We start from the raw sequence: 24,746 nt of genomic DNA, 5'->3' as shown, positions 1-24,746 counted from the left end.
GACACAGGTGGGTGGTAGTGTCAAGTGAACCCAGTCAGTAACTGGTTCAAACACCTGTAGCATCTGTCCTGGCCATATTCAGGATACAAAATACCATGTTGCACCTTGCATGCCTTGTCTGCCCATTCCTTAGGTCCACTCCAAGTTCCCTCTCTGACTTTCTGGCTTGATTAAACTATAGTTTGCTAGCAAACCAGCACCATTTCCAAGTTTGGTTCATAAGCTGGCTATGGCTTGCACAGATATTAATTTGCCCTGTTCAGCTGTCTTAGCCACTTATAATTTGATCAAACCAGTAAGTTGGGGAGGAGATTGGAACATGTACGTAGAGCAGGAAGATGATGTTAGATGATTTCAAAGACTGGGCACTAATAGCTGAACTTTGGCTTTACCTATGAATCAAGCCATTCTGTTATAAGCCAAGGGATATGTTTACATATGCACATTTTTCCTATTTTTCGTTCATACTTCTAAAATGCTTTCATTATGACACCAGCATTGCTAACTACTGCCCAGAGTGTACGCATAGCAAATGCCATGTGGTAAGTTTTGCCAGGCAAGCTTGTTGATTTTATCTGCCAACTGATTGGACCAGAGTTCAATTTGCCACCTTCTTCTCCATCTGCCAGAACAAAATTGGCTCCTCTTGAGTTAGATATACAACAGAATGTTGACTACTTCATTTGTTTGGCTTCTGGAGACATGAGTAAATCAATACATTTTCTGCCCTTCACAAAACACTCTCATTCCTACTGCAAACAAGAAATCTTTTTATGAAATTCATAGTGCTGTCATTTCCTGTAACGGCTGAAGAACAACCACTGTTGTCTTCAGTGACTCAGCTAGATGGACGAACATCATCATAGTTGCAAGTAAACTCTTTTTATTACTGAGTATGGTACAAGCCAAATAAGCACTAGTTTGTAATAGGTTGTAACTGGAGAGTTTTGCCGTTGCTGTTTCCTACTGGCAATGTAGTGGTTTAAATTAGTGGATTCCCTTGGGCAGTCATTTCCACAACTAAACATATATGTATAACCAGCAGTGATGTAGAATCAGCAACACGTGTAACATCAAGACCCATTAATTGTAAATGATTGCTCTTATTGAACCCAACAAGGGAATGGTTGGCATCTGCCAGAATGTGCCAGATGATCATCATTGGTATACCGATAATGGAAATGCTATGTTCCTGTGGGAAAACAAGCAGGGGAGGGTGCTGTACCATCCCTGTCCTGTAGGTGGCGTCACGTAGGCATCTGGCCATTGTGCAAACAGAAAGCTGGACTAGCAAAGCCTTTGATTGGATTCAGTGGCTCTTCTTGCATTCTTATCAGCATGCTTGTTTTCTAAGTCAAAGCCAGCTTTTGGATAATGGTTCAGGACCCTTATGGTGCAGCTAGGAAACTGCACAGTAGATCTGAAGATGTGCAGGAAGGTGGGAAAGTTTGACAGTTTACTTACACAGCCAGTAGAATGGACAAAAATGAATTGTTCCTTGATATTGGTCTTGAATGTTGACGAGGATGCTTACTGTTCAAAAGCTTGAAGAATTATCTTGCTTAAGGTCAGGGGGCAGATGCAGCTATGTGCTTTTGCTAGGAAGCAATTCTGTGGAAATGGGCGGAAACACTACTTTTGCAGTGTCAGCTATTATGAGACCATGTGAATGTTACATATGCATAAGAATAACATGTTTACCACAGCTATGATTAGTTTGTGTGTATGTGAAGTGGGATGGAGAGAATGCGGGGGAATGAACATGGAAGTATTGTGGAAGAATTGTGATAGGTCTTCACTTGTATATGTGACACTAATTGTAGAAGATATAATCAGGATTCACATCTATTATGCAATATTGTTAGCATTGCTCGGTTATATGTATGGGTCTTAATATAAATGTTATCTTTATTCCTATAGGATTAGTTCAGAACGCAGAAAGGAGAAGTCCAGAGATGCAGCCAGATGCCGAAGGAGTAAAGAGTCTGAGGTGTTCTATGAACTTTCTCACCAGTTGCCTCTTCCCCATCATGTGAGCTCGCATCTTGACAAAGCCTCCATTATGAGGCTAACAATCAGTTACCTGCGCATGAGAAAACTGCTTGATGCAGGTGAGAGTTTGCAGAGGGATTATAAAGGAATCTGAATATGGGTGAAAAGTAACCAATTGCAGCAGTCAGCAAATAAACATGTTGTTCTCTGTGTTGCAGTGATCGGAAGCTGCAGCACTTCCTAGCAGCTGCTCCCCCCCACCCCGCCACTGGTTCAGCGGGGTAATTTCTTCAAATTATTTGCAGGGGGAAAGCTAAGAGTTTTGTCTCACACTGGTGGCGCTCAAAGGTCAAGCTAGCTTGCATAGTATTAAGGTACCTGGAGTCGCATCCTTACTGAAGTTAAACAGGCCTTGGAGGAAAAGTGGGCTACCAGTATCACACTAAAACTCTGCTCTTTTATAGCATGGCTGAGATGCAGGATGACTTGTTCTTAATCGCCTCCTAATTGTTTAATCTTCAAAGCAAAATAAACTAGGCTTTTCAAAGGTTTGGTTGTCTTTCTGAAGTCCCTGTTTCCCAGCCGCTGGGGGTACTTCACAGCTATACCTGAAAAACCTAAAGTTTGTGCACATGTTCTCATCCAACAGAGCAAACAGTTGTCATGGTGGGGACTTCCCCAGAGAACTTAAGGGTACCATAGGTGTCCATTACTTTTTAAACTTATTTATTTACACAATAGAGAACAGACAGCATTGTAATGTTGTCATTATCAGTCCTTATGATGTATTTTCATTTTTTCAACTGTTTCGCTGGTTTGTTTTGTTTCCTTGGCTTGTCTGTTTCCTTAGTTTTCAACTGTTTCCTTTCCTACACAAACTTTTACTAGTTCTGTAAACTTGACTGGAGTGATGCTTATTCTAGATTCTGGAGTGTTGAGGCTATAATTAATGTTTTAACTTAGCTAATGTAAACAGCAGTGTAATCAGTTCAGTTGACTGCGTTCAAGATGACACAATAGCCCATACTCAGGGTTGTGTGTGGGTTGACATTGAATTATGGATTGTTGTTGAAAATTGGGTTGTGTTGTTTGAACCCAGCCATGCTAACAAACGATGGTTAGGAGTCCACTTGGGAGGTTACCAGAGCATGGGTCACTGTGGCAGACTCTGCTCATCCAGCTAAGGATGTAGTTGGTGGTCCAGCCAAAGCAGGTGGAAAGCGCTCCTTGCCACAACAGCTACCTGGAGCTCCAGAGATAACTCTGGGTCAAGGTGCACTCCCAAATTACACATGGCTTATGACTTGGCAAAAACAAATTCTTACATTACTAAGCTCCTTGTGGTATGGGCTTGTCCTTTTTCATTGTGTTAAGCATCTTGCACACTGGTATACAAATAATTATAATACTGGTCCTCCAACATTACTCTAGAGCTTTGCATATCAACCAGGAGATGAGCACGCTGTCTTGTTGGCACTGACAGTTTGTGGATATTCTGTAGAGTCTGCTTACATTAAACTTCAACAGTAGCCATAGACTTAATGCTTTGTAACTTCGCTAATATGCAGTTTGTGGGGAGGTTCTAGTGTGGTTTGTGTTCAGGGCCCTTTAAATCTAAAACGTTCTATTTATAACAGAAGAACAGCCATAGTACAATTTGGATATATAAGGGGCAAATATAAGCATAGGGTCTTTTTTTTAAAGGACATTTTTAATTTCAATGGAATAAATGAGTTTCTTTGAAAGGAAAGGGGAAAAGATACCTGTAGATTAAGAGGATTTATAAGTATCAGGTTTCTGGGACTAGATTTTTATCATGTTCTTCATCAGTCTGAAAAGGTTAAGTAAGGTTGTGTATTGTGTATGCTTGTAGGTTTTAGATGTTTAACTCGACAGTGCAACTTGCATTATGAGTCTTCTGATTAGGTAGTCAGCAAAGCTGCATAAATAAGATCTCCAGTGAAGCTTCTGTGTAAGTTTTGTTAACACTTGTGTTGGATCAGCACTAAGTTTCAATCTATTTTTATCAAGATCTTTGTATCATTTTTGTACAGCGATGATCAGAGCTAAGGAGTGGACAGGAACCCTGGTGACATTCCGTGTTTGTCTAATGTGTGGTGTCTCTTCTAGGTGACCTGGAAACAGAAGCCGAAACTGAGACACAGCTCAATTGCTTTTATTTGAAAGCTCTGGATGGATTTGTCATGGTTCTCTCAGAAGATGGTGACATGATTTATATGTCTGAAAACGTGAACAAATGTATGGGACTCACACAGGTAGGAAACTTGCCATTCTTCCCACTGCTTTGGCTAGAACCACTGAAGTTACAAAGCCCCAAAGTGCCAAAGTCCCACTGATCTAAAAGCGCTGCACTTGGAGTATGTCCAGTGTTTTATACCCTGCAGTAGACTAAGCTTTCCTTTTCTTTTACAGTTTGAGCTGACCGGACACAGTGTGTTTGATTTCACTCATCCATGCGACCACGAAGAGCTAAGAGAGATGCTCACCCACAGGAATGGTAAAAGAGAAATGTTCTGGCTTTTGATTTCAGGCCTCATGGCTGCTCCAGTTAGCTGTCTGCTTGCTGCTACTAATAATTTAAATATCAGCTTGATTAATTTAACCAGGTTATTTAAATTAATTCTGTAGCACCTAAGCCTACTTTACAAACATGTTAATTTTTTGTATTTTTCTGACTGTTGTAAGCTGCCTTGTGAGAGTTTGCATCCTGAAAGGCAGGATTTAAATATATTTTATTTTTTAAAATATTAATGTATGTGTTTAGTAGAAACTGAGGCGTGGTTCACATATTTACCCAGTCAAGGACCATCTTTTTGCGTGATGGTGTGAAAAGGGCCCGGTGCGCCAGCCTCTACGGCAGCCATTCCCAACCTGGGGCCCTCCAGACTACAGCTCCCAATATCCCCCAAGCCATCAGAGGTGAATAAAAAGTACTTCAGCTGGTGTCATATGTTGATGTATAATTCACAGCTGCTGGTCTTGTTGTATCATTGACTATCTCACTTGAATTATATGTGCATTGTAGTTACATCATGCCTCCTGGACATGTTGTATAGGATGGTTGAGATAACATAATTGCGAATGGAAATAAACAGAATTGGTCTTCTGCAAGCAACACTGTTTGCTTACAGGCCAAATTGGCGCAACTCTTTCCCCTCCAAAAGCAGATTAATAAATGTCCATGGCCCCATGCACAAAGAAGGTCCTTGGTCTGTTGAGCACATGACCAAGTTCTGGGAACGTAAAATACCTGTCAATATTTTTTTTCTTGGCCCGATCCGAGCCTGCTCCTGTGTCAGCTAATGAAGCACTGGGGATGTGGAACTACAGTTTGCTTATTTGTTTGTTTATTATATTTATATCCTGCCTTTTTTCCTGCAAGGAACCCAGGGTGGCTTACATAATCTGCCTCCTCCTCTCCATTTTATCCTGACAACAACCCTATGAGGTAGGTTGGGCTAAGAGTCAGTGATTGGCCCAAGTCATCCACTGAGCTTCCTGGCTGAACAGGGACTAGAGCCCAGAACTCCTGAGTCCCAGCCCAGGACCCTAACCACTATACCACACTGTTGTGTCAGTGCAACTGTGGATATATAGCCCGTGTGGTGCATGATACGTGTTTTGACTTCAGCCAGTACAGCACGCTCTGCAATGGGACAACCCTGTGGAGGAGTTGCCCTTGGAACAGTGGCCTTGCAGTGTAACAGGAGTGGCATGTTATACTTGCCTCTCAGAAATACTGATACTGCTGTTATCTGGCACAAACTAATTGAGGCAGCATCACTTACTGATCACTCTGTGGTGCTGGAGATGCTGAGCAATTGTGAGTCAGTTGTCTGTTCTGCATTGTGTTCCCAGTTTTGCAAGGTGGATTATCTATCTCAGTGACAGATCTGTTCTTTGCATGGACTTGGAGAAGCATAAATATAAATCAATCTGGTTTGACCTGCCCCAGTATTTTCTTTGTTTGCCATTCATGAGAGCACAAGAGAGTGCAAACATGTTGAACCAAATTCTCCCTCTTCTGTTGTGTTTTCAAGGAGACCAGCCTCTTAAACCAAGACTTTGATGCTAGTCTGTTAATCCATCCTCTCTTTGTGTTGGTAAACCCTTTATCTGAATTAAGCACCCGTCTCCAGTGCCGTTTGCTACTTCTAACTTAATTGTGGCGTTTTCTGAAGGTGGCATATTGATCATCATTATTGATTATCCCATGCAGCTGTGCCAAAACTGGATGCTCCAGCTGTTCTAACAGGATGCAGTGCTGATAGGATCGGGGGCATTCCCTGGCACATTCTAGGTTCTAGCATTGATTGAAGTATTAAACCATGGACAGTGTTGTGAACTCTGCTTGTATGTTTGGCTGCTGCTAGCTCATTTTCATGGAGCTGTAAGTTGGATTCTGGAGAACTCAGGCTTATCCTGACCAAGCTACGGGCTGGTGCACACAGCCCTTTGCTACTGCTTGGCTCCTCCTGCCAGTGCAAATGGCTAGACTAACCTAGAAATTGGAAGCTTAGCTTGACATCTAAACCTAGAACCCTGGCTTCTTGCTGCCTCAAAGGCAAACCCTGGTATATGCTTATGGGTTGGAGAGGAAGCAGCAAGCCAGGATTCCAGGTTTGGACAGCATGCTGGGCTTCTGTTAGCTGGTCCTGCTGGTGGGAGGAAACAGGAAGCATGCCAGCATGCAATTCAGCCTCCAGAATCCTGGTTTACCATTCTGTTTCTGCCGCTGTTCCGTGTGGCAGAGTTCTGCAGGGCAGTTGGGGTGTTTGTGTGTTTCAGTTACTGTCTTCAAGGCTCAGCATTGTGTGAATTGACGTGCTTGATTGATGTCGCTCTCCCTTGCAATAGGTCCTGTGAAGAAGGGAAAGGAACAGAATACTGAACGCAGCTTTTTCCTCAGAATGAAGTGTACTTTGACCAGCAGAGGAAGAACTGTCAATATAAAGTCTGCCACATGGAAGGTAATTATACTCACAATCTGAAAGCAATGGCTTTTGAAGAAGAGTGGTTGGTGTCCAGACTTGCTCGAGTGCTTTTGTTCATATTCAAGGGAACCTTTCAAGCACATTACAATAACATCTCTATAAAGAGGGCAAAGTAGATGGGTATAACTGCAAGCTGGAGACCTCTTGCTTATTAATCTGTAGGTTTTGACTGTTTTGCTGTTGTTGCTAACTTCAGTAACAGTGTTGACCCAGATGGTGAGGTTCCTTGCAGCTCCTGTTTGGCTGCTCTTTCACTTTGGCTTAGACCCAGCCTCAGCTCTATGCAGTGTATGCCAGATGTGGAGTTTCAGGTTGCACATTTCCAGTCTCAGATTTCTTCTTAAAATTGCTCTGCTCAGATTCGTGTTATACCAGCCTTCTCCAACCTGGCACCCTCCAGATGTTTTGGACTTCAACTCCCATCAGCCCAGGCCACGTGACTGCTGGTCAGGAATACTGGGAGTTGTGGTTCGGCGCATCTTAAGTACACTGGTTGGGCAAGGCTGTACTATACGCAGGCATTGGTCTGTGCCTATGATGACCAGGTTGTATCTGAGTTGATTTTTGGCAAGTATGTTCTGTATTAAGTCCACAGTTGGAGTGTGTGCTACTCCAGCTCTCCTGAGCTGTGAAACACAAACACACACAGGTATGTGTATACACACATGTGCACCCCCCCACACACACACACAGAGCACTGGAAAAACAGGAAGGAGTACATGCCCATGCTATGCATAGCCAGATCCACTGGTCTTCCCACTGCTGTCCACCAACACCACAACTCACTACTGTGAGTTTCATATCTGACACCTGTTCCAGGCGAGTGGCTTCCCGTGGCCCGCGTGCTTCTAGGCAGCACCCACTTCTCGTCAGCTGGTTCATCAGGCTGGGGCAGAGGGGGCAAACGGAAACAAGGTGATGCCGTTGGTTTCGCTGCAAAGCCACATTGTCTTTGGTAACAGACACCGAGCAACAGCTGTTCCTTCCGGCTGCAGCAGAGAGAGCAACTCCTTTGGCAGTGCCTCTTCCTGAATTGTTTTCATCCCTGCTGGTCCTTGTAAGAACTACTGCATAACTTAAGAATTAGTGCCCGAGGTTTCCTTTTCACTACTATGCTCCTCGTTACTTTTTTCTTCTGTGTTGTGTCTTTTAAGTGTAAGGCAAAAGACAGGAACTCTTTATTTTCATTCCTTTGTAAGCTGCTCTGGGAGAACTTTTGGCTGAAGACTGAATAAACCAATAACCTGTCTTTTTTTTTTTAACCTCCAACATCCAGGTACTTCACTGCACAGGGCACATCCGTGTCTATGACAATTGCACCAATCAGACAATGTGTGGGTATAAAAAGCCCCCCATGACGTGTTTGGTGTTAATCTGTGAGCCTATTCCTCATCCGTCAAATATCGAAGTTCCCTTGGACAGCAAGACATTTCTCAGCCGCCACAGCCTTGACATGAAATTCTCATACTGCGATGAAAGGTAAAGCCCTGGGAATACACAGTGGGGTTCTTGCTTTCTGAGTGAGAAGGAAGACCAGTTAGGCCTGTGTGTAGTTACTAACCTAGGAGCAAAGGAAGCTGCCACATACTTGCTCATGCCATGTAGCCTAGTAAGATCAACCCTTGACAGAGGAGTTTTTTCAGCCCTACCTGGGAATGCCAGGGATCGAACCTGGGACCTTTGGTGTGGAAATCAGGTGTTCAACCAGCTGAGCTATCGCCCTTTCCTTAACCTGGGGCAAAATTTAATTCCATCCTTATTCACATGGTACTTCATACAAGAGTTCAGCTGTTTGGTCAGTAATGTGAATTGATGTGGATCCACAAGTTTTCCACCTTCAGCATTTGAAAGGTGATATAAAATTGATTTTAAAATTGTTTCTTGTTTCATAAAGCCTGCTATCAAGATCAAGCCAATATTGTATCAATTCAGAGAGCATAGTATCAGGGAAAATCTGTCAGAAGCTGAACCAAAACTAGAGCCAGTGTGGTGTAGTGGTTAAGAGCATGGGACTGGGACTCGGGATCTGGGTTCTAGTCCCCGCTCAGCCATGGAGCCAACTGGGTGACTTTGGGCCAGGCACAGCCTCTCAGCCCAGCCTACCTCACAGGTTGTTGTTGTGGGGATAAGATGGAGGAGGAGATGTAAGCTGCCTTGAGCCCTTTGTAGGAAAAAGGCAGGATATAAATTGAAAATAAATAAAATTTTCTGTCTTCAGAACGGGTCTGTGTAATGTTGATTGATTTGAACTGTATTTTTTTCCTCCTAAATTGGCATTCTGTGCAATGCTGCCATCAAGTGGCTAAAAATAGTAATGTTTTACTTGAGCTAGTGACACTAAAAGATGATTCTTCTAAATTCTAAAATCCAGTTTAAAACAAATCTGAGAGATGCTGTGGATGCTAATGCCATTTTATATATTTTAGTGGAATTGTATTTAACATATGCACTGAGACAGTTTATGTTAAAAATATTGCTCGTGTAATTTTCCACAACCTGAAGCATCCTAAAATGAGGTCAGTTGTAAAACAGATGTTAGAGTTAGGATTATTTGTTTTTGTATATCACTTTGAATGCCTTCACACAGAAAGGGGATTTGTGATTTATTAAATAAAAACCAACAATTGTTCATCTTGTCTGCAAGTGATGTGGTAATTTGGTCATGCAGTTCCTTTCAGTCTCCTTCCAAATTACAAGTACCTGTTCAATTCACTGCTGGAACTTTATTTGAAAGTGCTGTAATTTATAACTTGGTGGAATGAGGAAACAGCTGCTAATTGGTTCACTGCATGGGAATGCCGTGTTGGGGAGGCTGCAGCGCAATACAGAACAAGCTGAGACGAACCATGTAAACCAGACTTATGCTTGGAGTCACAGACTTAAAATTAGTCGGTGTTGGATTTCTGTTTGTAAACATATTCCTCCAAGGCAGATCATTGACAAAATCATAATTTGGAAAGGAGACACACTTGTGCATGTTACCAAGCCAGACATAAGTATGCTGAGGATCTAGGAACCCCCCGATTATCAGTGTCTAATGAAGGAGTGGAGAAGCAGCTCCAGTTGGGACACAATCCTATCCATGTTTAGAAAGCAAAGCTGGCAGCATTCCTCAGCTAGACATGCTGGGCAAGGCACTCCTGGTGAGGTGTCAGATTCTCCTCCATGTTGGGAGGTTGAAAACATTTAGTCAGCAAAAATCAGCTGTCTCAATGTCTCGGGGGGTGGGGTCAAGGAAACGTAGAGGCAGTCCTGCCTTGCATTGGATGCCTCTTCAGAGGATTCCAAGCAGCCGCACATTGGATATTGCTGTTAGTTACTAATGGAGTCAGGATAATGTGTGGTGTGGTTGGCCTAATAGTTAATGGACTACAGTGGTTTTCTTTGCAGCCATTTGCTCTCACGAAGTGCAGATAGCCTTCTGGAAATGGACATTAATAGTCTTCTCTCTTATATAAAGGATTACAGAACTGATAGGGTATGACCCTGAAGAACTGCTGGGTCGCTCCATATATGAATACTATCATGCTCTGGACTCTGATCATCTGACAAAAACACATCATGACAGTAAGTTGGTGGGGGATTAGAAATGACACGCTTGCCTAATGAAATCTGTGTTGCAGTGGTGGGCTCTGTGCAGCTTACTAATACCTATTGTGTGTATAGGGAGTGCACCATGTTACGTATACTTAAACTTTGGCATTCAATGCTACAGGAGGAGGCGATGGCCGCCAGTCCGGGTGGCTTTAAAAGGGGCTTGGACAGATCCATGAGGGAGGAGGCCATCAGCGGCTATGTGCCCCCTCCTTTACCAGAGGCAGCATGTGTGCACACACCCGTTGCTGAGGAGCGTGGGCGGGAGGAGGTCTTGCACTCACTCGTCTTGCAGGGATCCTGTGGGCATCTGGTTTGCCACTGTGTGTACTGAGTGCTGTACTAGATGGACTCTGGGTCTGATCTAGGACGCCTTTTCTTATATTTTAAAGTGTGATGCATGCTTTCACTGTGGATAATTTTAGATGCCATTCAGTCGCATAAATGATGCGAGTGTCTTTCTGCTTGCAGTGTTTGCTAAAGGGCAAGTGACCACCGGACAGTACAGAATGCTTGCCAAGCAAGGGGGCTACGTCTGGGTTGAGACTCAAGCGACTGTTATATACAACACTAAGAATTCCCAGCCACAGTGTATAGTGTGTGTGAACTACGTCTTGAGGTGAGCTTTGCTGTCAGGTGCAGGTAATTTCCCTGTGTGTGAAGGATCCTGAGTCAGGTTTTAGTGACCCATGTAGACCTGTACACTGGCTTCTGTATGAATAGCTGCTAGTATTTCCTTTCTGTGGAGATGCCTTTGATACCAAAATTCTCTCATTTGGTTTTAGGAGAAACCATGAAAACCTGCTGCGTGAATGCATAATAGATGTAATCTGCTGTGTATACTGCCCATTCGCATAGTCTGTTCTCAGAAATGGAACAAGGACTTGCCTACTTTCCTCACAGATTACCTGGTTAATCTCTCTCAATCTCCCTCCCTCCTTCTTGCACTCTCTCGCTCTCTGTCTCTATCACACACACACACATTCTCCCCTCTCTCATTGTGTGAGTGTGCACTCCAATGATTTAGCTATAAGCCAAAGGACTTCCATTCATGCAGCAAAAGTTTCCCCCTCTGCGTTCCCACTGCCACATACCCCACAATCACCTCCAGTGTGTCTCCGTAGAGCTGTTCTGCTAATACAGAGGGATACACTTGGATACAGCCCATAATTTGGATTCTTCTGTAGGCTATGTTAAGACACTTTATACATTCAAAGTCTCCAGATAATCTGAATCATGCAATATGTATATTTAAAAAGTAAGTCTTGGTTCTTACCTTTCCCGCATGAGCATTTAGACCTTGAAGGGCCTTGGAGACCATTCTCTTCACAGATGCCTTCAGCTGATGCCATAAGGTGCAGAAGGGCATCCAAAAATAATCTGTACATCTGTTCTGATGAGATGGCTTTTCAGTATGTGGCTCACTGCTACTTCCGTATGTCACTTAATGAGGGTGCACCCTAAAAAGCGCCTTCCAAATACTTGAAACAACAGTGCCACACTGCTGTCCCCCGTGCAGATTCCTCCCTGGGTTTGGAAGCCCTGTTCTATCTCGGCACAGGTAGCAGAGCTAGCCATTCCTGGGAGTCTGTCTCGCAGGCAGAGGGCACTGGTCCTCTCTGCATCATAGGCCTTGTGCTCCGGAACACCAGGAGTTTGCATTGTGCAGAGAGGAAAGGCTCAAGGGAGCGATGGGGGCACTTGCAGTTCTTCTGTCTAATGCCCTGGTGTATTGTGCGTTATGACCACATGTTGTGGGGCAGAGGGGAACGGGGATGTGCTGAGCATAGCAGGACTCCTACAGTGCTGTGCCTATAGTGAGAACTTGGTGTGCATGCTTTTAGTCTGTTCTATCTATGGTATCAAAATGGGTGTTAATAATTGGAATCCATTGTGTGTGGAACAGAATTTAAAACCTTCGTCACAGCAAGCCGTTCTGGACAAGTAGAACTTTTCACTTAAACTTGATGTTCTACACCACAAATAACCTGCTATCTTGTAATTTCTAATCTATAAAATGAAATAGAGAGGCAGTAAGCTTATAAAACATGTACATTACTGCAGTTTGAGTCCAGCATGACTAATTCAGCACATGCTCTCTTGGTGCAAGCCATGTTCCCTGGCGCATGACGTTTTGCTTACTCGTTCATATTTGCCCAGCATCTTTCAGATCTCATATTTTATTCCTACCTTTATACCCCATATTTCTTCCTCCTGCAAGGAACTCGAGGCAGCTTTTCCCTTTTCTCCATATTTTCACAGCAACAATGTAGGCAAGACTGAAAGTCTGTGACAAGCCCCAAGTGAGCTCCATAGCTGAGTGGGGGCTAGAATGCGGAGTCCCTGGATCCCTGTTCCAACACCCGAACCACCTTGCCACATGAACTCTCAGTGCATTCGTCTGGAGCATTTCCCTTGCCATGCTAGTAATGGCAGGTGCTGTCCGTGTGTTAACTGCCGAGTGCAGGCTGAGCCACACATCTGTGTTGCGGTGCTTTTTGACCTACGCCCTGGAGAACCCTCCTGTTGTTCAGTGAGATGAGTCATGGCAGAGCAGTGCCCTGAAAAGCCTCCACTAGTGAGTCTTCCCTGCCATGCATGGCTGTGCAGGAGTGCTGGACATGTTCTAGGTTGTGAAGGCACATCGACTCACAGTCGGCCTGGCTAGCTCTCCATGTGAACCGACTGCCCTGCGTAGCCTACTAGAGATCCCTGCGGTGATCAGGGCCTCTACGGCAAATATTTGCAGGTTTTTCAGCGGGAAGGAATTCCACGAAGGTAGAATTTATTACACTCTGCTGAAAGTTAGCGTGTCATAAAACGGGTATTACAGGGTAGCAGCAACTCTCTAACGTTTTGTTCTCTGCTTTTCTGCAGTGGCATTGTTCAAGGGGACCTGATCTTTTCGCTCCAGCAGACTGAGTGTATGTTGAAACCAGTGGATTCACCGGAAATGGGAATGATCAAAATACTTGATAAGACTGAACTGAAAGACAGCAACAGCCTCTTTGAGAAACTTAAGAAAGAACCAGATGCATTAACTTACCTTGCCCCTGCGGCCGGAGACACCATAATCGCGTTAGACTTCAGCAATGATGGTGGGTGTGTGTTCAGTTCGAAGAACCTGCTGATCAGTCAAGTTAGCTATAAAGTATGTTAGCAACAGGTAGCATGTTTTGCCAGATGCCCTTGGTATCTCTTGTATTTAATGAGGCCCTTAAACTGTGCTGCGCTGTGTCTTACTTAGGTTGATGATGTCTTTTAATTTTTGTAGAGTCTGATGAGCAACAGTTTGATGACGTTCCTTTGTATAACGATGTAATGCTCCCCTCATCCAGTGAGAAATTGCAGAATATAAATTTGGCAATGTCTCCACTACCTGCTTCTGAAGCTCCTAAACCGCTCCGTAGCAATGCTGACCCAGCACTCAATAGAGAGGTGGTGTCCAAGCTGGAGCCCAGTGCCGAGCCTTTAGACCTTGCTTTTTCCATCCGTCGGACGCAAGAGCAGCCGGCCACTCCTTCCGATGGAAGCGCCAGCCAAAGCTCACCTGAGGTTAGTCAGCTGATCCTCTCGGGCAGACCTGCGATCTTCAGTGGAGACTGACCTACAAATAAAAGATCCATTTCTGGTTTTCATGGTTGTCAGCTTTGTATCCGGCTTTCTCCCAGGAAGCTCAAAGTGGTGTTCTTCGGAATTATCCCATTTTGTCCTTCCAATAGTTTGGTGAGATAGAGCAGGAGAGAGAGAGACTGGCCTGACCTCTTTCTGGGGGACTTCAGCCTGATTCAAATCTAGATCCAGCATTACAGCCGGATGAAATCCTGGGTGGCTTAGGTGATGCCATTCCCCCCACCCTTTACTCACCTCCTCTGGAGTAGCAGGTTAACCATGATTTTGCACTGTACAGAATTCTTCATCTGAAAATCTGATGCCCTGCTTTAAATTAAAGGCATCACTACCAAATTATTACTTTGATTCTCTCTCTCTCTCTCTCTCTCTCTCTCTCTCTCTCTCTCTCTCTCTCTTTCTTTCTTTCTTTCTAGCAAAAGGTCTCGTGGGGGTGGAATTTGAGAAGAGATGTGATAATGTGCTTGTTAAAAAAAAGTTTAAGCATGTCATTAAATTATGGGAATAAATGTATCAAACTGAACATGTTATCACTTCTGACATGCCTCATCCTAATCATTGGAAGCTCTAACAGTTAATGTTTTGGGGAAATTTGTGAATATAGGTACCACTTCTGTTGCATGTGATTGGTGAGTGTGTCACTGAATGGCAGTGTTGGTTGTTTCCACAGCCCAGTAGTCCTCCTAATGACTATTGCTTTGATGTGGATAACGAGATTGCCAGTGAGTTCAAACTGGAGCTGGTGGAAAAGCTCTTTGCAATTGACCCAGAGTCAAAAAACCCATTTTCTATGCAGGTGAGTGAAGTAGTTGAAACTCGCTATGTGATTTCCAGGCCTTGCTTGGGGCATGGCAGATGGCTTAACACATTAATGTTAACATGTCCTGATATGTGCAACAATACTTCCCCAACACTGAACTGAAACACTCAGGTCATTGTGGCATAACTTTGGACGCACATGAGGAGACTGAAATGCCATGGCTGTGATCTAGAAGTGCGCATGATCCACATGTGCACTGAACTGCTTTGAGGTTTTTCCCTCTTGAGTGTGCAGCCTATTTTCTCTTTAAGCTTCTCCATGTTTAAATAGCAGGACTGAGTTAGTGTAGGGTTGAAAATAAGGCTATTCAGGGCGGTGGCTAGTTACCTGCTTGCTTACTTTAAAATGTATCCTGCCCATGGCGTCCCCAGGGCAGCTATGCAAAACAACAATAAAACCATTGTATCTGGTGCACATATATTGTAGCCCAGCTCTGCAAGCCCCTCAAAATGCTGTTCCCCACCATATCCATCCATTTCAAAGGGGCCCTTTCAAAGCAGTAGTTTGTCGTGGAGAACAATCCTGCCAACAAATTGCGGTCTTGATTTGCTTCTGTCAAAATGTGCAGTTACATATTCTTGTTCTTGCATTTCAGGAGACTGATTTAGATTTGGAGATGTTGGCACCCTACATCCCCATGGATGATGATTTCCAGTTGCGTTCCTTTGACCAGCTCTCTCCTCTGGAGAACAGTTCTACCAGCTCTCCTTCCAGTGCGGCCCCAGTGACAGGGTTTCAGCCCACCCCATTGCCATCGCCTGCCCCAGACAAAATAAAGCGGGTGCCAGTCAAGCACGAGGATGACACAAGGGCACTCGTAGCTCCCGCTCACGTCACTGTAGACAGCAGCAGTGCCCCAGCGACGCTGTTTACGGAGAGTCCGAGTCGAACAGCCTCTCCGGCCAGAGGAGGGAAAGGCACGATAGAGCAGAAGGACAAGTCAAATCCAGGAACGCCAAACTTACTGACAGTCACGCTGGGTAAAGGGTAGGTCCTAAATAACATGGGTCCATTTGATCTGGAAATCAGCAATGCACTAGATGTGTTTACACAGAGGGGAGCAGTTAATTGTGTTTTATGTGCTGTACTTCTGTTCAGCAAGGAGCACAGCACGTCTTTTGACTGAGTGCCCCCCCCACCAGCATGTCTAGCTGCTAGCTTTCAAGCCTGCTATTAGCAGCCGCACACCATGTGCTCTTGTGAAGAATGCCTTTATGGTACCGTAAGGCTTTTTTCCCTGTCTCCAGACAGAAACTGAGAAAAGCTGCCCACCAAGTTCAGAGCAAAGCTGAGACTCGGAACATGAGATTCTGGGTCCAGGCTTGATTCTGTTAATGCAAGTAACCACTGTTCCACCTCCTTTCTCTTCTAACACTTTGTCCAAGCCCAAAGCGGAGCAGTTCTTACCAGTTTCAGTGTTGTGTCGAGACTCCGGGTGCGGTGTGCGGGACACAGTTTGTATTGTGTGCTCATCGCGGGTGGTTGGCGCAAGGCTGGATGATGCAGAACAAGACTCCAGCCCCACTTGTGGCACATGAACACGCCATAGTGGGGAAAGAAAGGAGAGAGAAGAGAGGGCTGTGCATTGGAGGGAGAGTGCAGGGAATGGGCTGAGCAGATGGTAAGCCACTGGCCACCCCCATTGGAGGTATGTGATCAGATGCATTGAGCTGACCACTGCTTCCTCTAAATAATCTCTCTCCTTTTCTCACCCCCCTCCTCCCATACCACCTGAGCACAATTCTAAGGCATGGGCTTCATTTCTACAAGGAAGGGCTCAGATCTGTCTAAAAGCTGTGCCTTTTGCTTTGGCGTCTCCTCTCTCTTTAATCCAGTCCTTTGTTCAGGGGTGAAGTGACTCAGTGAGGGGGGAAGGGATGTTGCTTCTTTCTGTCGCATCACACATAACAGGGAGCTGTGGAGCTAAGCCTTGGCGAGCTTACATTTTTACAAGCAAGAGAGCACTGTGGAATTTGCAGAGATGCAGTTTGCTCTAATGTAAGGCAGACTGGGGAGTGGAGCTCGGCAGCAGAATGCATTTTGTGTGTGCAGAGGGTTCAGGCTGGGGAAAACTGCAGCAGCAGTGCTTCTAATCAATATTGAGTCCACCAGGCTAGATGCTGGCTCACTATGAGGCAGCTGGCTTTGTTCCTATATATGGAGTGGGAGCAGAAATTAAACTGCCTGAATCTTTTCCTCAATAGATCGATTGCACCGAATGAAGAAATCAACCCAAAGCTAATAACGCTACACAATATTCAGAGAAAACGAAAGATGGAGCAGGACGGTTTGCTTTTTCAAGCAGTGGGAATTGTAAGTTTTCAAGGATCCCCCCCCCCCCACCCCTTACATGCACAATTAAATGTTGAGCTTTGATTTCTCTGATGTGGTCTAATTGTCATTGTTGTTAATCCACTATGAAGTTTTCCACTTAAATGAAAGGGAGCATTCCAACAGCAGCATAACACACCCTCCCACCCCGCAACACACCCTTTTTAGTGTCAGAAAATGCTGGCGTTTTTTTTTAATGAACATACTTTTTTTCTGGAGCAGGACCTGCACGGATGGTCAGTTTCTAAACTAAATGTCACGTTGCTTAGTGGATTCAAGGGCCTCAGGAGCTATGGAGCAAGTGTGAGTCCAATAGCACAAACTCATCACTGTGACTGTTTGCAAGAAGGAGTTGAATGAACTTCCTGAAAGAGCTCCTTAAGAAGCTGATTAGCAGAATGTGCCATTACATGGGAATGCACAGAAAATACAAGAAGATAAGCAATGCGAGTGAAATTGAGCAAACTTTTTAACCATACCTTGGTTAAAATTAGATTAGCATCGGGGGGAGGGGGGATTGGAGAGGATACAGATAAAACCGCCTTTGAAAATGTTTCCATACCAGCTATGGAGTCGAATAAAACAAAATTAGGCTACAATCAAACCAGCTCTGATCCTTTGAGAACCCTGTGGCTACTATAGATGGCCTTTTCAAACTGTTTATAAATTAGAAGAATGCTTCAGTAGGCATCTGGGGAGAAGGGCAAAAAAATACCTGAGGGTTTCCAGAACTTGCTCATTCCTGCTCAAGAGGTTCACCAGTTGGCTGTTCTTGTTTTTAAAAGGTTTTTAAAAAGTGTTTTTCTGAGTAGTTAAAATATCCTGCATCGTTCATTGGCTTTTGACGGTCTGTGCTACATCAGTTGGTAGTCATGCTCATAGCAACTTTATGTGCTTGGCTTTTAAAAATAAATTTCTTCTATTGATTCTTTGCATATTCATATTTTAATCATTGCTTTATTTCATGAACTTTGCCAGACATGGGGCGGGGGATAAATTAGAAAAAGTAAATAACAGGTAGAGACTTGAAGTGCACAGCAGCAACTTAAAGTGTTTGTGCATCACACCACTAAGAAATTTGTGATAGGAAAGTGAATTAATCTTGACAAAAAATTGTTTTTGAGACTCACCCTAAATTATTGCTTTTAACATGGGTAAGAGATGTTTACATAGAAGCTTTTCAGTAAAGAGGAAAGCTGGAAATTTCTCAGATGTCTGATGGATTTCTTAAACATATCCCACATGGTGGGTCTTTGATTTACATAGCTCTTGATGTACAGGTTCCTTTTCCTGTCCTACCACAGTAGAGAATGGTCAATTGGGGATCGGGTTGGAGCTGTACAGCCTGCATAACAAGATTCATGTTTCTCCCAGAGGTACCAGTGAAGGTACATTTGTATCTTAATAGAACAACTACCTCATTGGTTTGGCACCATAGAAACTTCAAGTGCTCTTTTTTAACACAAGTGCTAGAATAGTTCCCATTTACTTCTCTGTGGCCCTAATCCACTGGAAAATATTCTGTAGAACAAAGGTTGAGGCTGGCACAATCTACTGCCAGAACTTCATGTCCAGCGACTGGAGCCAGCCACAGAACAGTGTGCTGAAGCCAGGTACGGCTGCCAGGTGTATCCATGGGCTGTGCAGATACTCTGAATTTACAAAAACAAATCCACATCATAGTTATGGTAGTTCAGGAATTCTAACAGCAAACCCTTAAAATTCACCAGGAAGGCTAAACAAAAAGATGTTTCAATGCACCCCATTTTCCTGGTGAGGAATGCTAAGACTGAGATAGCAGTGCTTAGCCCCATGCAGGCTTATTTAGCACGGCAGATGCTTCTTTTTGCAGTTTTTGGCCAAAATATTAAGCAAGCATTCCTATTTGGACAGATGGAGAATACACACTGCTTGTGACTCTGCATGTTCACGTGGGAGTGAGTCTCAAGTAAATGTGCGTAGGGTCGTAGTCTGAGACTGGAAGACTGACAAAACTCAAGGATCAGGCTGAATTTTAATGCTGTGCGCCATCAGGCAGTAGCCATTACAAGCCTGGAAGAAAGGAAATGAAGCTGCAATCCTTTGACAGTCAGTTGTTAGTCTCTCACTTCCCCATCCCTCTACACTGTAGAAATCTCATCCAAACAAAGAAAATTTACTTTTGCACAGTTCGATTTTGAAGGAAATGCTTCCCTGTTAAATGCGTTCTTCTCTGCAGGACTTTGAAAGTGAAAGGTATTTTTACACCCATGTCTTAATAGTACTTATGCAATATCTCTGGGACGCCATTAAATCAGCCTCCTTTTGTTTGAAGGGCACGCTATTGGCGCAGTCGGGTAGTCCGGGAACAAATGTGTCGCTGGCCTGGAAACGCGTGAAAGGATGCAGACCTAGTGGACAGAACGAGGCAGCAGCGAAGACAGTCATTCTATTACCTTCAGGTCAGTGTCTGTGTGGGTGTTGGCCTAATGTTGCCGTGCGACTCTAGTAGTGTCCATAAAGCAACACAAGTTGGGTGTGCTCCCATTTCCTCTGCCCATGCAGCTCTCGCCCAGACTTGCACAAACCTTGCACTTCCGAAGGAAATGGGGAAGCCTGTGTACTCAGGTCCCATGGAGCTTTCAGTAATCTTGGGATCAGGGCCCCTGTGTGGAAGGGCTCCTGATAGGTGGTGAGTAGAGGTGCCCCTTGAAGCAAAGAGCAGTGACTTCCATCTTCTCTATAAATGACTGAAGCAGTATCGAGGAACAGAATGGGGGAACAAGCTGCTGTTGATGGGAGAGCTCATGAAGGACCCTGTTTTTGGGGAGTGAAGGCTGAACACAGATCTTTGGGAATCTGGGAGCTCTGTAGGACTTTATTCGGCCTAAACATGAATAGGATTGCATCCTAGGAAAGGTGAAACCAAGACCTAAAGCAATCCCTTGTCTGACTAGTAAACCGTATGTCCTTTTCTGCCTAATATTAAAAAGAACAAGAAAACTCTGGACTCAGTTTTTGCTCCAGGGAAAGCTGAATTCTTCAGCCTCTAAAAATGTGCTTAACTGTCAACATTTAAAAATACATGGTCCTTTTTACTATTTGGCTAGTTATGGGAAAGGCCAAACCCCATGACTGATACTAGAAATCTTACTAAGCCACTCTTCTGTTTTGTGATTACATAAGGCATTGAAGACATACAAAGTTTGTAAGCCGCCCCGAGGCTTTGGCGAATGGGGCGGCATAAAAATGTTTTAATAAATAAAAAAAATAAAATACTTTTTCAAGGGCTAGAAGCTTGCTTTTTATATTTTTAAGAGAAAGCTTAAGTTCTACTTCTGTAGAATGTTCTGTGTTAACTTTGTGCTTCCACAGAAAATTCCAGTGTACTCAGATTCCTTATATCTGGTGTAACTGATTAAGTCTCTAGCAAACCTAATATGTATTTTCCTTCCATTTGTGAAACGAAGGTAATTTGGGAATACTTCTGTGTGTGAATGATTGCACAAACAACCTTTCCCCTTTCCTTTCAGATATAGCAAGTAAACTTCTAGGGCAGTCGATGGATGAGAAGGGACTCCCACAACTTACGAGCTACGACTGTGAAGTGAATGCTCCCATACAAGGCAACCGCAATCTGCTACAAGGTGAAGAATTGCTCAAAGCCCTGGATCAAGTCAACTGAGCATTTCCCCCTCTTTACAGTCGTTCTGTTTTCTTGGACACTGGTGACTCACCACCTAAAAGCAGTCTATTTATATTTTCTATACCTGATTTTAGAAGCCTGGCTACAAATACTGCACTAATTCAGTTAGTTTGTGGTTCTGATCCCCTTTCTACTTTGGACAGTCTCTTACTTAGAGAGTGTTGAGCTTTTTTCTTTTTTAACAACAGTAACTCAGCTAATGGTGCATTTTTGGTACATAAACAATCAAAATCCAGTACATTTAGACCACGCTTGCAACGGCAGCTTTGATGTAGGCACCTTTTTTAAAGAAATATTTATTTTTTATTTTGACCTGGAGTTTGTCACTGAGGAAGTTTCTATCAAATTATCACAGTAAAACTGTCTAAGCCTTCTGTTGTGTGATGCTAGGCACACTGAAGGCACCTTGTGCTCTGCCTCTATACGATGTTCAGATCAATTTTTACTTAACTTTTTTTTTTAAGAAACGTTGCTTTGCAGCAGTGAATTTGTAGCCACAATCGCACAATCTATTTTCTTAACAAAATAAAAACAAAATGCCAGCAGTTCCTCATGCAATATATTCTGCATTTCTAAAGCTAGTTTTTAAAAACATTTCCCCCCACCCCTTTGGTTTCATTTTATGTTTATTGCCTGTGAAATCATGTAGAAATGTTGGAGTAATGTTTTTGGTCACGTTGTACAAGAGGATTCTTAAATGCTGTGTTCATGTCCAAGTGTGGTTAGGGGAAGAGAAGGATTTGATCTTGAGAGGCTAGCAATTTGGGGGCTTCAGGAAAAAAGATGATGTGGGAAGGAGGATGTTCATTAAATTATCAATGGTGCTGGAGAAAGTAGGTAACTTTTTCTCTCCTTTGCAATACTAGGATATGGATTTACCCAACAAAGTTTCATTTTCAGTACAGAAAAACAAAGCAGTTTTTCACACAATGCATTAAATTCTCTGCCTTGGTGTGGAGATGGCCACTGGTTGATATGGCTTTGTAAAAGAATAAAGAATGGGGCTATTTGCGATGATAGCTAAATGGAACCTCTGTGTTTGGAGGCAGTGTAATATTTTGCTGGGGAACAAACAACAGGGAAAGACTTTTCATCCTGCTTTGTGATCATCTACTTAGAAGTATCTGCTGGACTGGATGGAACCCTGGCCAGATCTATCGGGGCTTTTTCTCTGTAATTTATGTGGACACCTTCTCTTTTAATGGAAAGTAAAGAGGTTTTCGATGTTTAAGTTGCTTTGCCAGCTCAGAGAAAATTCTCCCCTGCCTATAGCTGTGAAAAATTCATACTAATATTGTGTATCTAATAAGTAAATGTTCCGATTTCCCTGTTTGGTAGAGGTGGTATTTCAAGCAAATCATAAAACATCCTGCGGTGTTAGCAGAGTTGAATAGTTTTATCACAGAGTTGCTTGGTAATATTTGATGTTTTGAGGTTTATGCACCTTGTTGCTATTAACATTCATGTGTTTTGTTTTATTTTATTTTATTTTATTTTATTTCATTTTATTTTATTTTGTTAACAATAGATTTCAGTAATGCTGAATATATTTTAGGAACTTTTTTATTTAGGAACGGTGTCGCACAACATCTTATTTTCCTTCTATGTGCTGTATAATGATTCCCTCCCCACCACTACTCTTTCTTTTTTCCTCTTTCGTGGTTGGATCTAACACTAACTGTATTGTTTTATTACATCAATAAACTCTATGTGGACCAGGCCTGCAACCAAGTGTTGTGCTTGTAGACGACACTGAGTCTTCAGTATGGACAGTGATTTTCGTTGAGAATGGTTTGCAGTTTGTTTGTTTGTTTGTTTGTTTGTTTATATCCTGCCTTTTTCCTACAAAGGGCTCAAGGCAGCTTACATCATCTCTCCTCCTCCATCTTATCCCCACAACAACAACCCTGTGAGGTAGGTTGGGCTGAGAGTCTGTGCCTGGCCCAAAGTCACCCAGTTGGCTCCATGTCTGAGCGGGGACTAGAACCCAGATCCTCTGAGTCCCAGTCCCATGCTCTTAACCACTACACCACACTGGCTCTCAAGTTGCCTGAAGTGCCATGAGCAGTGACAAGGCTAAATGTACCATTCTGATGCATACGTAGTCATCTTATGATGCTGAAGGCGTTCAGCAAGTCCTGGTGGCTGGCAGAAGGCTGCTCTTAAAGTGCAAGCCATTGTGTCTACTCAGAAGGCGGCGCCATTGAATTTAATGGGACTTATCCTAGGTAACGGTGTACGATTGCAGTCTCGGACAGGACTAAGAATGTAGCCTCTAGACCACAGTTGGGGGAAGTCATGGCCCTAATGTGCGGCAGGCTTATTTTTTTGATATTTATACACTACCCTGTTCCCACAGGCTCTAGGCTGTTTACAAGAAATTAAAACCAACAGTGGTTAAGATTGACAAAAAATATGAAATAAAACTGACAGGAGAACTAATTTGGTAAGGCCTTTTGGAAGAAATGTCTTTTTAACTTAGCCCAATTCTACTCCTAACTCTCAAGTGATGATGGGAGTGGTAGTCCAAACAACACCTTAAAGACGATATGGTCCCCATCTCTGCTCTAATTGATACTGAGATCAGCCAGGATGCTATGAGAGCATTCAGATACTGGATGCATCTTTTATATCTACTCAGGAAGAGCAATCAGAAAATAGATTGTGTCAACAGACATAATCAGAGAGCCAGTGTGGTGTAGTGGTTAAGAGCACAGGACAGGGACTCGGATGACGTGGGTTCGAGTCCCCGCTCAGCCATGGAGCCAACTGGGTGACTCTGGGCCAGTTACAGACTCTCAGCCCAACCTACCTCACAGGGTTGTTGTTGTGGGGAGAAGATGAAGGAGGAGATGTAAGTTGCCTTCAGCCCTTTGTAGGAAAAAGGCAGGATATAAATCCAAAAATAAATTAAAAAATAAAAATAAACTGCTCTGCAGTTAGGCAGCACATAGTCAAATGCCACTCACCATACATCCCCTTAGATATTAGAATCTGTTTTCTGTATGTGAGGGGGATACACAATAGACACCATCTTTTATCCCCATGGAGCAAGGTTGTATGGACTGTGTGAAATCCATTCAGTTTGCATTTCAAGGAGAATCAGATGCCGTTCATTCCATCATCCACTCATTGAGAGAATTAGTTTTTGTGCAAATATGTTTGTATACATTTGTGCAAATTCACACTTGTGGGAGGAAATGTGTACTTTTGGTTGGTTTTTTTTACTTTTCACATTTTTCTATGATTCTATTTGCATTACAGAAAGTTAAAAAAAATCTGTTAATTTACAGGCTTTGTGCAATTTGGGAAAAGCCAGTTCATGAACTGGATTCCTATAAATCTGAAATCATTTTATTTTCTCTAACAATTATACCCTATCATCTCTTTCTAAACTTACCAGCAGATCATTTAGCATGAATTAGAATGTATTTGCTTTACCACCTTTTTGCTGCAGCAGATGTATCATAGGATGGAAGGGAGAAGGTTTTTACAAACCACTTTAGGGTACTACATTTACCCACAGTATAGTTTCAAAAAGTAAAGAACTGTTTTAGAATAGATTTGTACAAGAATAATGAGTTAAAATTGTTTATGCTGAGTATTTACCTACACTTGCTGATGCTATTCTTACTTCTAGCCTTCAGTTTCTCTTTCAGCAGCTGCTCCTTACTGGAAA

At 43.3% G+C, this 24,746-nt stretch overlaps 1 protein-coding gene across 1 annotated transcript; it reads left to right on the top strand.

Moving 5' to 3' along the window:
- The first annotated feature begins 1,338 nt into the window (after nucleotides 1–1,338).
- Nucleotides 1,339–22,794, top strand: HIF1A (hypoxia inducible factor 1 subunit alpha). Its single transcript, XM_044436164.1, has 14 exons — nucleotides 1,339–2,111; nucleotides 4,123–4,268; nucleotides 4,426–4,510; nucleotides 6,871–6,983; nucleotides 8,284–8,486; nucleotides 10,468–10,574; nucleotides 11,073–11,220; nucleotides 13,479–13,699; nucleotides 13,876–14,156; nucleotides 14,902–15,027; nucleotides 15,647–16,038; nucleotides 17,256–17,364; nucleotides 19,697–19,823; nucleotides 20,895–22,794. Exons 1-14 carry the CDS (start codon nucleotides 2,063–2,065, stop codon nucleotides 21,044–21,046), a joined length of 2,259 nt encoding a protein of 752 aa, XP_044292099.1. The 5' UTR covers nucleotides 1,339–2,062; the 3' UTR covers nucleotides 21,047–22,794.
- The last annotated feature ends 1,952 nt before the right edge of the window (nucleotides 22,795–24,746 follow it).

This window comes from Varanus komodoensis, unplaced genomic scaffold (assembly GCF_004798865.1).
Source record: "Varanus komodoensis strain SLA01 unplaced genomic scaffold, ASM479886v1 scaffold3, whole genome shotgun sequence".
In the NCBI taxonomy this organism is placed as follows: domain Eukaryota; kingdom Metazoa; phylum Chordata; class Lepidosauria; order Squamata; family Varanidae; genus Varanus; species Varanus komodoensis.
Note: the sequence above shows the minus strand (reverse complement) of the source record. Positions and strands in the feature narration are given on the sequence as shown.